Raw genomic sequence first — 12,830 nt, 5'->3', positions numbered from 1 at the left:
TAGCTTTATGCCCGTTTCTCTTTCCACTGCTACATGAAAGTTCTTGAAAATCTCAGTCACCTGATCTTTAGTTCTCATAGGGTAAGCCCAAACCTTCTTGGTGTGATCATCTATAAAGGTCACAAAATAGAGAGCACCACCAAGAGATCTATCCGACATGAAACAAACATCAGTATGCACAAGATCAAGTATATGATCGCATTTAGAGGGACGACTTCTAACAAAAGAAACTCTTTTCTGCTTACCAGCTAAACAGTGATCACAAGTGCTCAAGTGCATACCTTTAACAGGCAAAGACTGCTTTCTAGCAAAAATTTGAATACCTTTCTCGCTGATATGCCCAAGTCTCCTATGCCATAGCTCAATAGGATAATCCTCAGCAACATTAACCTGACCGGAATTGTGCTTGGCACGCAGCCTGTAGAGAGTGTCGGTCTTCTGACCCCGTGCCACAACCAACGAACCCTTGGAGAGCTTCCATCTCCCATTGCTAAATTCGTTACTGTAGCCTTCATCATCAAGCTGACCTGTCGAGATTAGGTTAAGGCGAATTTCTGGAACATGCCTCACCTTCTTCAGAAGCAACTTGCAGCCAAGCTCAGTTTCTAGACAGATATCACCAATACCGACAATCTTGCATGACTGTCCATTCCCCATTCTCACATAACCATAGTCCCCGGTAGTGTAAGATAAGAAGAAATCCCGATGAGGAGTGACATGAAACGAGGCACCTGTATCTGCAACCCAAGTAGAGTCTTGACAAGTGAAATTCACATAGGCTTCATCACAAATGATGTAGGTCTCTCCATCAGATGCCACTGCTGTAGTGCCTTCTTCCTTCTTACTCGCACCGTTGCCATTCTGATTTTTCTTCAAAGCTCTACACTCCCTTTTGTAATGTCCCTCTTTTCCACAGTGATAGCAAGTGACCACTTTCCTCGTCTTCGACTTTGATCTACCCCTCAATTTGCCACGTGAGTTACTATGCTTGGAAGAGAAATTTCTGCTTTGATTTCTCCCCCGTTGTTCAGTAACCAAAGCTTCAGACTGAATGGAAATTCCCGTGCCTTTCCTTCTAGTCTCCTCATTAAATAAACTGTCTGTCACCGTGGCCAACGATACCTTCCCGTTTGGCGCAGAATTGCTTAATGCAACCACAAGTGTGTCCCAATTATCTGGTAGAGTCCCTAAAAGTAGACAAGCCTGCAACTCATCGGGTAATATTATCTCCAGGTTCGTCAACTGGTTAATAATATCCTGGAAATTACTCATGTGCACAGCCATATCATCTTCATCCTGGTAACGAAGATGAACCAGCTTCTTCACGAGAAAGGCCTTATTTTGCGGAGTCTTCCTCGCGTAGAGATTTGTCAATTTATCCCACAAAGCTTTTGCATTTGTCTCCTGAGCAACATGATGATAAATACTATTGTCTATCCACTGCCGAATCAAACCAATAGTCTTCCGATTTGTGCGTTCCCAAGCTTTGTCATCCTTATCTTTGGGTTTCGCGGAATCCCCTTCAATGGGATCGTACAAATCCCTGCAAAATAGAAGATCCTCCATCCGAGACTTCCATATAGAGTAGTTGGTTGCATTCAACTTGAACATAGATCCTGTAGACTCCTCCATCTCGAAAACACCGAAAAAACTCAAACTTCTCTAACCCGAGGCTCTGATACCACTTGTTGGGAAGGGATGTGCTCAACCAAACAATAACGCAGCGATTAATCTTCCTCCCCTATACTAGTGTAATCGAGATAGGAACTAATCAAATCAACCAACAAGCAGTAAAGTAAAAGAACACCAAGAATTTTACATCGAAAATCCCGATGTGGGGAAAAACCACGGGACCAACTCCGAATCAACGATCCACTATGAATGAAGGTTATACAATGTCTTTCATCAAGGGTAAACCCTTGGATCACCAAACTCAAGATAAACACTCTCTTGGATCACTCAAACACTAAATTCGTCACCCACACCGGGTGGTTCACAAAATCAGCTGAAACAGCACCTACAGAGCTCGAATAGAAATTCTGACCGTTCAGAACTTAGCCCCACGTGTTGTGAAGCCGCTGTCAAAATTTCGTCCCAATCGGAGTTCATTTGACGTCCCGATCGAGGTTTGATCTCCAGCTGCGCGCTGCTCCTGTTTATCCGAATTCTGCTCTGCTCTTCTCTGTTATTTTGTGCTGATCTACTGCTACACCTCAGCTGGTTTGCTGAAAAATAAACCCTAACAAAAGTAGGTCCTTGGGCCTATTAAAGCCCGATAAAAGCCCAATACAATTTGAGCCCAACTTCCTCCAAATTGGAGGGATACCCAACAGAAATAAATAGTTAACACATATGGCAATATGAAATTAATATAATTAGAACAGTGACGTCAAAGTGATATACTCTACCAAACGTACATACTGAAAATATTATGGATGTGAGTAAAAAAATATTATGACGATGGGAAGCAAATACATATAATAGTCTTATGAAATTGAAATAATCTATATAGTAAAAAATAATAAATTTGTCATATATATATAGGTAGGTGCTTATGAAGAGTGAACTATATTACGTAGAGATTATCATGGAGGATAAAACCATTTGCCCCTGGTGTTTGAGAGTAAACAATGTTTGCCTCTAGACCTTTAAAAAGTTGCACGTAAACCCCCAATCTATATGGAAAACAAGCACTTTGCTCCTCCGGTCAATATTCCAGTCAAAATCATTTTTACAAATTCAACAACAACAATAATAATAATTATTATATTATTGTAAAAAGGGAAAGCAATTTATTACACATCACATGATCTTTGGTGGCGATTGGCCGAGGCCGAGCAGCCTCGAACCCCCTCAAACCCCATATTTGCCACCCCCATCTGTGTTTGACTTCGTTAGCATTTCAGAGAAGGAGAAAACAAAAGAAAGAAAAGAGAAACTTGAATGAAGCTCTAGATAGGGTCGACGAAGGAAAGAAGAAGCTGATAGGGGAGGACGGAGGGGAAAAGGGCGGAGAAAGGACGGGGAGAGAGAGAGAGAGAGAGAGAGAGAGAGAGAGAGAGAGAGAGAGACGAAGCTGACAAACGGAGATGGGAGAGAGAGCGCTTGCGTTGCAGAGGAAAGGGAAAAAGCAAGAGGAAGACCCGATTGGGATTTCCGAAATCGTGGGTGGGGAGCTCCCGCCAGCACCATAGATCATGTGATATGTAAATTGTTTTTATTTTTTAAATTATTTATTTATTTATTATTATTATTATTTATTTAATCTGTAAAAATGATTTTGGTCGGAATATTAACCCATGGGGTAAAGTGCTTATTTTTCATAGAGGTCGGAGGGTTATTTGCAACTTTTTAAAGGTCACGGGTAACCTTTATCCTAGTATTATCAGAACCGAACTGGAAGGGGTACGGATTTATGGGTTTATGGGTCCAATCGGGGGTTCGATGGGTCGGACCACACGTTTATTTAAAATAAAATAAATATTCATATTATTAAAAAAATTATGATAATTAAGATAAAAGTATGATGATTTTAAAGAAATATAATAATAGTATAAGAAAGTATCTATATTTAATATTTCTTACTTCAAAATAAATATTTTATTTTAATAAGTACTTAAAAGTAGAGTTAAAAGAACAAAAAAGTGATGGTGGCTTGGTTGGTAGTATGCTAGTATAAGAAGCAAGAACTCATGAGTTCAAATTCTTACACAACCAACTAATTTTTACATTAAATAGGAAACCCATAAAACTGGCCGGTTCAATGAAATTTGGCTTAAAACTGGCCGATTCAATGGGTTCGACGATTCAATTTCGGTTTTCAAGTGAACCGAACCGGACATGGTGCCAGTTTTCGGTCCGACTGGTCGAACTGACCGGTCCGATCCGATTCTGATAACAATGCTTTATCCTCCCTCAAAAGTCAGGGACAAATTGCTTTTTCCTCGATTATAATATAGGATAAATTGCATAAATTACCAGAAACATGAAGTATGAAATGAGCCTTCATGTCTCCTATTTATAAGGTATTTAGCACAAGGAACTTAGACAAATCACATATATGGACAAATCGTTTCGATTATCAAGAAAACTTTTAAATTTTGAATATTCTTTTATTATATATTGTTACATGCAAAAATGTAAACAAATAGCCAAAATACGTTGAATATAGCACAAATGAAATTTAATAAGAATTCATTTAATCAGAATTGAAGAGTCAATTGGCATGAAGCTGAGGGTTTGTAATTTGACTGACCACTAGCTTTTATATATTATAAATTGATTACTAAAGTGGAAAGTTTCTGTTTTATTATGCCATTCTGGGAATATATTCACAGGATTTAGACGCAACTAGTCATGTACAGTGTGCATTGCATTATGTGAGCAATTACACTTTTTATTTATGATACAATCTTTCTAACGAATTTACAAATGAGGATACTTTTATTTTTATTGTGTAAAATAAAAATAGAAAATTGCACTGAATAAATGAGGATGCTTTTATTTTTTTTCTATTTTTATTGTGTAAAATATTTGTGATACTTTCGCTTTATAGTATAAACAACATATCATATCCATATCTATAAAAGAAGAAGAAGAAGAAGAAGCTCTGATTTGCTTATTGAAAAGCAAATTTATAAGCCATCATATCTATGAAAAATATGACCTAATTTGTTTTTCGAAAATCAAATATGATGTTACATTATTTATTTTATTTGGATCTTTTCATAAAATACTTGTATCTTAAAAAATTAAAAGATCGAGAAAATAATGATTGGCCCAACAAAAAATTTAAATAATTAAAAAATTAAAAACATTGTTTTCTAAAAAAGATCGAAAAATCAAGAATATAACAAAAAAAATCCAAAAATCTATATTGATATGGTTTGAAAAATTAAAAGTTGCGTAAAAATGATAGATAAATATAAAGTAATGTTTGGTCCCATATATCTATATCTCTATATTTTTAAGAATTTAAAAAATTTATAAAAAAAACTAAAATAATCTAGATAGATATGGTTGGTTTAATCAAAACAAGACCATCACCAGAAGTACATGAATATTCAGCCGACCATTCAAGCAAATATAGGGGGATATACGGAAAAATATAACAAGCATGTTCATATCCTTGAGATTTCCCATTGATTGGGGTATGGATTCTAATTGATCGAACAAAAACAAATGAATGCACTCATGGGTAATCGAATAGAAAAACTATCCTCGTGATCATGGATTTAATTAATGCATACAAATCAAAGCTCAATCACTCATACCCGTTTTGCCATCTCAATTATTAGAATATATTCTAATATCAATATATCCATTTTGCTGGCTCGGACAGACCTAGTCTAGGGAGAGCTAGATTCGTTGAACCGAACAGAAGCAAACGATCATTCATACATCAAACTTTGGGCGTAAGATCTTGGGTTCGTAGTGTATATATATCATGTAAAGGAGATTGGAGCACTGTTTCTTCTCCATGGTAACTTTGATTTATTGACTGGGTTTTAACTTATAGGGCATATTCGGTCGACCGGATCAAGGGAAGGATATGATCTCCAAAATCATAAAATCCATGTTTTGTGACGATAAATATAGATTGGGACGGCAATTCGCCCGAATTCTAGCCAATTCTTTGTCAACCATCGTTCTTTTTTATTCGCTTATATCACCTTGTGCAGATCCCATAATATTATTCAGTATGTAGATAGAAATTATAATTATCAATGTGATTCCAAGATTGCATCAATAGTCTTAATGAGCAATATGCGAGAATTCAACACTTAACAGGGGAAAAAGGAAAAGAGAATTATGCAATTCAACGTGATGGATTTCACATTCCGGCACGCAATAAAAGGAAAAAGAGGACAACAAACATGCTTCGCTTTATTAATCAGATAGACTTCACAAAAAGTGCTGATATATTTTCCCGCCGATTCAAGTTTTTATTCATTGTCTACAAATGCGTAAGCTTCATACCGTATCCTACAGTCCCTAAGCTGAAGCTGAGCTCCATATCGAGTAGGACATATGTCCAATATCTGGGGGAATGCAACACCTAGGCACGCCTTGCAATCGACGGGTTGAATTTCCCCTTTGCAAGCTCCATGACCATAGGCGAGATTACCGGGATTTGGAGATGTGGTGTAGTAGTCGTACCCCCAGTCCGCAGTCTGAGCCACAATATCAGTTAGAACATAATTCAGACTCTCTTTGTAGCCAGTATTAACATCATACTTGTCGCCACAAATGTGATATACTTCGCCCGTATCTGGAGCACCACTAACAAATCGACCAACACGGACAATCAGAAGCATTGAGAAACCTGTGATTGTATGGAAGGCAACCATCTCCATTTTCTGTTTTCCTTTTCCTTTCCCATTGATCGGTGAAGGTTGGTCCGGTATATGAAGGCGTTACCCTCATAGATTCATCGTTAATATTAATGAAGCACAAGATAGCACATATTATTTAATTAGAGATGCCATTTTGTCCTACTTAGAGAAGTTGGAGTTCCAGATAGAATCACTTTAGTTCTCTGGGCTTTTGTATTAATCAATTTGCTTAAGGTTAACACATCTCTAGGTTTCCGTAGTCAGTATTCTACATCTCATTCGGCATTTTGTTTCGTTCTAACTTTTAGCTATCCGGAAGGCATTTCGCAAACCAAAAGTGTCACATAACAATGACTTTGTCGCATGAAACAAAAACATAAATTTCTGTTAGAAAATACTGAATTGAACCTATAAGCTGGACTTCTAGAACAAGTTACTAATTTTTACAAAATCATTCTCATGCTAACTAAATTTAATATCTAAATATAAGGATATACAAAAATATTATCTTTTTTAAAATTGCAAAATTAAGTTTATACATTCAACTTTATATTTGTTGAAAATCCGCATAGTATATTATTATTTAATAAGTATATAATACATACATTAAACAAGATAACTAATACTCTAATATATATAAGTCCATGACAAAGATATAACTGAAAATCTTTTTTCTTATGGACGCTTGTCAAACAATTAAAATTTTATGCTGCGTTTGGTTTCAAAGTAAGATTTTAAAATTATATTTTGATTTAAAAAAAAATAGTATAAATGGGGCCCACCCTTTGACTTTGTATGATTTATTTTGTTTTGTTGTGAAAAAAAGGTATAAATGGGGCCCACTCTTTAACTTTAAATGAGTTATTTTGTTTTGTTGTGGGTAAAATTAGGTTAAAATTGTGATTTTAAAACCACATTTGTAAATCAAACAAGCCTTTATCTTTTTATATATTATTATTAATTATTTGATATTTTATAGTAATACTCTAATATATACAAGTCCATGACAAAGACATCATGATACATCCCCTCCCTTCTTTTTTCTTCATGTTACAATTCTATTTCCCAATTTTTATGGTTTGCCCCCAAACTTTGATGGTTTTTTGTTTTTTGTTTTTATCCCTTTCTTTTCCAATTACAAAGAGCACCCTAAACTTAATACTGTAAAACAAAACGTTAAACAAAAAGAAACCAAAAGTCCCATTAGCAGGATCCAAATAAGAAAATGTATTATGATTGCTTTTAATATTCTCCCAATTATATTTTTACCCTAACCAATGTATAAGTTTTTAATATCGAATTAGAAAATACAATGTCGTTAGATAAAGAAAATATTATATAGACGAGTGTGAATTGATCACGAAAGAAAAATACAATTAAAAAGTCAACCTAGAACAATATAATTGATACGATTAAATTAAGTCGAACATGATTTTAAAATACAATGCGTGCATCATTTTAGTTCTTTTAAACTTATTCATTGTTTATGTTTGATTGGTTCAATACTTCAATTATATTATTTGAAAATACAAATGTAATTTAGTTAAATATCTCAATATATATAATCAGAAGAATGATAGTAATATTATTTTTATTATCTAATACTCTCAAAATAAAATGAGAAATATTGAGATATTTTTTGTAAAAGAAGAATATAAAGGTAGTCATATCTTCATAATCTTATAGCGAATTTATCAATATAATTTTCTGATCCCATGGCAAAGCGCAAAGCATCGTGCCCTAGTGTATCATATAAAGGGCAAGGTAGACCCCTCCACATAGTTTGTTCAGCGTGTCTTAGTTTGCTCCAACAAATCCAATGCAAGTGGTGGTTTAATCATGAAAACGCATCACAATTGGCAAGGGACTGCAGACTATATTGAATGCGAATAGGATTAGAGAGCGAAAGGAAGAACGAACAAATGCCGGTTACTAATTTATACGTGTAAAGATTTTACCCACAATCCAGATATATTATGAACTAACCAACTAATTATCGTTCGAACAAGCATATTCTTGCAATAAAATATTCAAATATTCCATCTGTGTTCAAAATTTGGTAGTTTCAGCCATATATTGAAAAAATCCAGCCAGTGTTGCTTCAGACTAGATTTGTGAAGCATGATAAGATATATGCATTGCCGTGGCACAAAGGTCTCTTTGCCATGGCTCGGTGAACCGAGAGCAATGTGCATTCTTGTCATGTTACGTGCTTCCTAGGGGTACTTTGCCTTGCTGTGCTGTTGTACCTTTTGTACTTGGTCGTGGCACGAACCATCTAAGGAGCTCACGTTCAGTTGAGAGGGCCTTATCGGTTCGGTTAGTGAACCAAGTCTCCTGTACTTGCGAAATTAACTACATCTCAATATTGATAAACACCAAAAACTTGCCAATATCCAGTAGAAGTTCATGAAAGCTAAAGGAAATCCTTAAACGTACAAATTCTCCAGAAAAAAAAAAGAAGAAGGCTAAAACTACTAAACAAACCTAAAAGCTTTTACAACACTTGACAAGCTTGGCTATAAGTGCTGTGGCCGATATGGAATCATAAGAGTCTTGAAGGGGGGTGCTCCAGTGTAATGAAGGGAACTAGACTAAATGGCATGTACATTACGCAAGAAAATGGTTTGGCCTTACTGATCGATCGGTATATGACTCCTGATGGGATGCTTAAGATTGCATGAGTGAAGATGGAGCTTAAGGCGAAAGTTCCAGATATATACTCACCCTAGCATAGGGGTTATTTAGACAGAACGATCTAAATGGATGTAGCAACCTTTATGGGATTTGTCCCCAACAGAGAGCAGGCTGAGGATGCTGAAACTGTTGGACAGATTCGCATTACTGAGTTGGTGGTTTCATGTGCTGCGAAAGTTGGGGAGGAGCTCACTTGTTAATTAAAGGGGCTACTTTGGTGAGGATCCTGCAGGATTGCTTACAATAGCCCGACACCTCCGGAAAGTTCAAGCGAGGCTTGGACTTGAACAAAGGTTGGAGTGTGTAGGGGCTGTGTCAAAGTGGGGTGTGAAAACTGACTGATGAATTGGCTGAAAGTAACCGAAATATGTTATTCACTGTCTCGTTCGAATGGCCGAGTTGCACTTTGTTAGAGATATTTGAAGATTATGGAAATTACAACGTAAATGCAAACAAAGAGTACAAAATTCAGCTTCTTGGGCAGATTGGCGAACACATACATAATACTATATATTGCGTTGCTTTATCTGTAAGCATGGAAACAATTATATGTTGATTTTCTTTTGTTGCCGTGCACTGAATCAATCTACAAACGCATAATTCTCATACCTCATTCTACAATCTTTCACCTTAATCTGAGCCCCTACTGAATACGCGCAATGATTTATTAGCTTGGGGAAAGCGTAGCTGACACAAGCCTGACAGTCCACATGCGAAAGTGCTCCATTGCAAGCTCCATGACCATACACGATTTGGTTGTCCGGAGCTGGATGAGACGTATAATAATCATAAGCTTTATCCGCTGTGTTAGCAACTACATCCCTGAGAGTATCGTCGACGCTTGCTCTGTAGCCACTATTAGGATCATAGACAGCATTGTTACAATGATATTCTAGCTCGCTTGTGTCTGGATCAGCCCTCACCATATAAAACATGACAAGCATGATAAGCGGGACGCAACGATAGTACGCCATTGTCTCACCGCTCTTTCTTATTTCTCTGCTTGTTGCATTAGAGCTCAAGTTGGTCATTTATGAGAGGGGATGTGGTCTTCCAAAATTTCGGAGTTCTCCATGGAACAAAATGTCATAGTCTTTTATTTTATTTTATCGTTTGTTCTAATGTGCCACTGGCAACATTTATTAGGTGGCATCGACCTATTCAGTTTGAAGATCAAAAGGACAAATTTTAACCTGGATCCAATGTTAAGCTGTAATACAAATGCTTGACACCAACTGAGCCAAAGAAATTAGAATATATCCAATCACCTTGTCCATGAGGAATCTTTTTTCCAGCCCAAAAAAAAATGCCAAAAAAGTAAACGTCCAGCTTTCTCGAGCAAATTCAGAAAGATCCGCAAGGTGCTGTAGGTATAAAACTATATGTACAAAGAACACGGTAATGTAATATCTTTATATTTGGTACGAAAAGTAGATCGATACAATAAGCATATCATTTTACGATAACGCCCTCTCTCTATTAATTTAATGCATACATATATAAAATTATATGCCTTTCGATTTTTCCCCATGAAATGGTGCGTTTCTGGACTGCTCTGAATTTATCGATAATTATGGGAAAATCCACCTTCATAACACCCCCCATATTTTTTTCAGGATATGGAGATCGATGAGTCAGGAACCCATAAGAGTTACCTTTGCATGTAAACTTGACCCGAGGAATTTTGAACGAATTATTTGTTCTTGATATTCCAGATCTGTCTATTGTTCATCATTACGCGCATAATTCCTTCTAAATTCCCATTCTCTTTCCTCGATTCGAATCTCGAGATGGGATGCCCACCAAATCGACCTTGACTGAATTACGTATGCGATGGACTAGGGAATTGCTTTATTTGGATCCGAATTGAACCCAATACGTGAGTTTGAATTCGGGATTGAGTTGTCTCTGATTCACTGTTTTGACACCTCGACTTCCGAGAATTTTATCTCCCGATTCCAATAAGGTCTTGGGGTGGTTTTTGCTCCCAGACGCCACCGACTCATCGAACTTTAAGGAAAATAATTTTGGTGCCAATTGCTTCCATTAAGCAAGTTGGTTTCATGGATAAAAATCACACAGGCACAATGCCACTTTCACTACTTTCTCCTTAATTGGTAAATTTGAAAATCCATTACTAGGGATTCGAGGTGAGTTATGGACGCTGTAAAATCCTAAAATGTATGTCTCGCTAAGCACTATTTTCTTGTGAAATTATCAGACCGCTCAGAATCCTCAATGTGCCAATCGGCCGATTCACCACTCCTGGCAATTGGCAACTGCCAAAGTTTGACTCGTTTGAGTAATTTTGACTTTGATTGATTTAACTTGTCCAATTGCAACTTTGGCCGTCTTTGCCCGGCCGGGGGAGTGATCAAATGCCAGAATAGCGTATGCCACAAATCTTGATCTGCTCGATCATGGTTGTTGGTCAACACTTTTGGTCATCAAGCTTGACTTTTACTTTGACCATGTTTGACTTTGACTTTCCTTGATCATCATTGACCGGTAGCCAAGCCGATTATTATCCGATTCTTTATATTCTTCTCTCAAAGTTCATCGAGTTGACGTCGTTTTATCGGGTAGCTGTTTTTGAGAACCTAGATTGAAGAGAGATGATTTTTTTGCAAACTGTGGGATGGAAATGGCGGAACAGAGCATCCCCCGGTACGAATTTCGAGGAATTGTATCGCAGTTAATTCATAACCAAGATGGGAACTTTCCGGCTCCTAAACATGGAGAATCGAATTAGCATCTATTTTGGCACCAAGCTCAATCTGACCCTCCCACCGAGGAGAAATTAACGATTTTCTGAAGGAATATGGACGAAACTGCAAAACTGGGACAAATTCAGCATGCCAGGAGGAATAATTTATAAAAATTTCAATTTTTCATGCTTCCGTGCAAGACTAGTGGCCACGGGTTCTTGACTCGCTGAATTTTGACATGATCAAAAGAAACACCGGGTGCTTTTGGCCCAATTTATTTGGACATGAAGACCAATGTCAGACCAGAACTGCAATGCATTGTTTTCGGTAAAAATCGAAGGCATACTTTCCAAAATCAAATAAGGTCAAAAATTGACCCACATGTGCCCTACATGCCTCTAGCATATAAAAATGTCTCCAGCTTAGAATGTCAGTCTTGTGATTTACAAAAGTTCAGATAAATGTAGCATCTTGAATGAAATCAATCATGAATACTTGATTTGCTACCTTACGCCCGATCGTCACCATTTAAGCCTCATCTATATTCTTAAACTTGCTCACAGTATATCCCTAGTCTCCATTGCCTCTTGAACATCCAAAATTCAGATTTGCAAAACTAGGAAAGCTTGAGCTCCAAGAACACAGAACCTTACATTCCCTTCTTCTTCTCCCCTTGCCGCCACTTCTAGCTGCCACTCCACCCCCGGCGACCACCGCCATCGACCTCCAGCCAACCCTGTCCACTCCATCTGCCCCTAGCCACCCCAATCCACCTCACCGAAAAGCTCCTCCACCTGCCTTTCTACCTCCCTTGCCTTCGTTTGACCCGACTACCTAAACCGACCTCCACGGTCCTTTCGCATCCCTTCAGCTCTTCTCTGGCCCTTTTTCCGATGACCCAAGGCTCTACCGAGGCCTTGTTTGCTCGATCGAGCCATCCTAAGCTTGTTCACCTCCATGACCGCTGTTTTTTCTTTTTTCTTTTTTTAGGTTTATTGCCAGGATTCTCAAAGACTTGCGCACCCCCCTGATCCATAACCCGTCCTATCGGGCCTTCTGACATTAGCACGCAAGAGTGAGGACTCTTGCA

At 37.5% G+C, this 12,830-nt stretch overlaps 1 protein-coding gene across 1 annotated transcript; it reads right to left on the bottom strand.

Moving 5' to 3' along the window:
- Positions 1 to 5,945: 5,945 nt before the first annotated feature.
- On the bottom strand, positions 5,946 to 10,006 carry LOC116212180 (antifungal protein ginkbilobin-like protein). The gene is made up of 2 exons (XM_031546749.1): positions 9,642 to 10,006; positions 5,946 to 6,282 (listed from the first exon to the last, which is right to left on the bottom strand). The coding sequence occupies exons 1-2, from the start codon at positions 10,004 to 10,006 to the stop codon at positions 5,946 to 5,948; spliced, it is 702 nt and encodes a 233-aa protein (XP_031402609.1).
- Positions 10,007 to 12,830: the final 2,824 nt, after the last annotated feature.

This window comes from Punica granatum, chromosome 6 (assembly GCF_007655135.1).
Source record: "Punica granatum isolate Tunisia-2019 chromosome 6, ASM765513v2, whole genome shotgun sequence".
NCBI lineage: Eukaryota > Viridiplantae > Streptophyta > Magnoliopsida > Myrtales > Lythraceae > Punica > Punica granatum.
The sequence above is the reverse complement of the archived record's forward strand: the minus strand, read 5'-3'. Positions and strand labels throughout refer to the sequence as shown.

Bases quoted from the DNA above. Each gene is read 5' to 3' on its own strand.
- LOC116212180 (XM_031546749.1), bottom strand. From the start codon at position 10,006: ATGGCGTACTATCGTTGCGTCCCGCTTATCATGCTTGTCATGTTTTAT. The intron at 6,283-9,641 runs GTATGAGAATTA...TCGATTTGTTAG, and splicing joins GTGAAAGATTGTAGAATGAG to TGGTGCTCCAGATACGGGCG.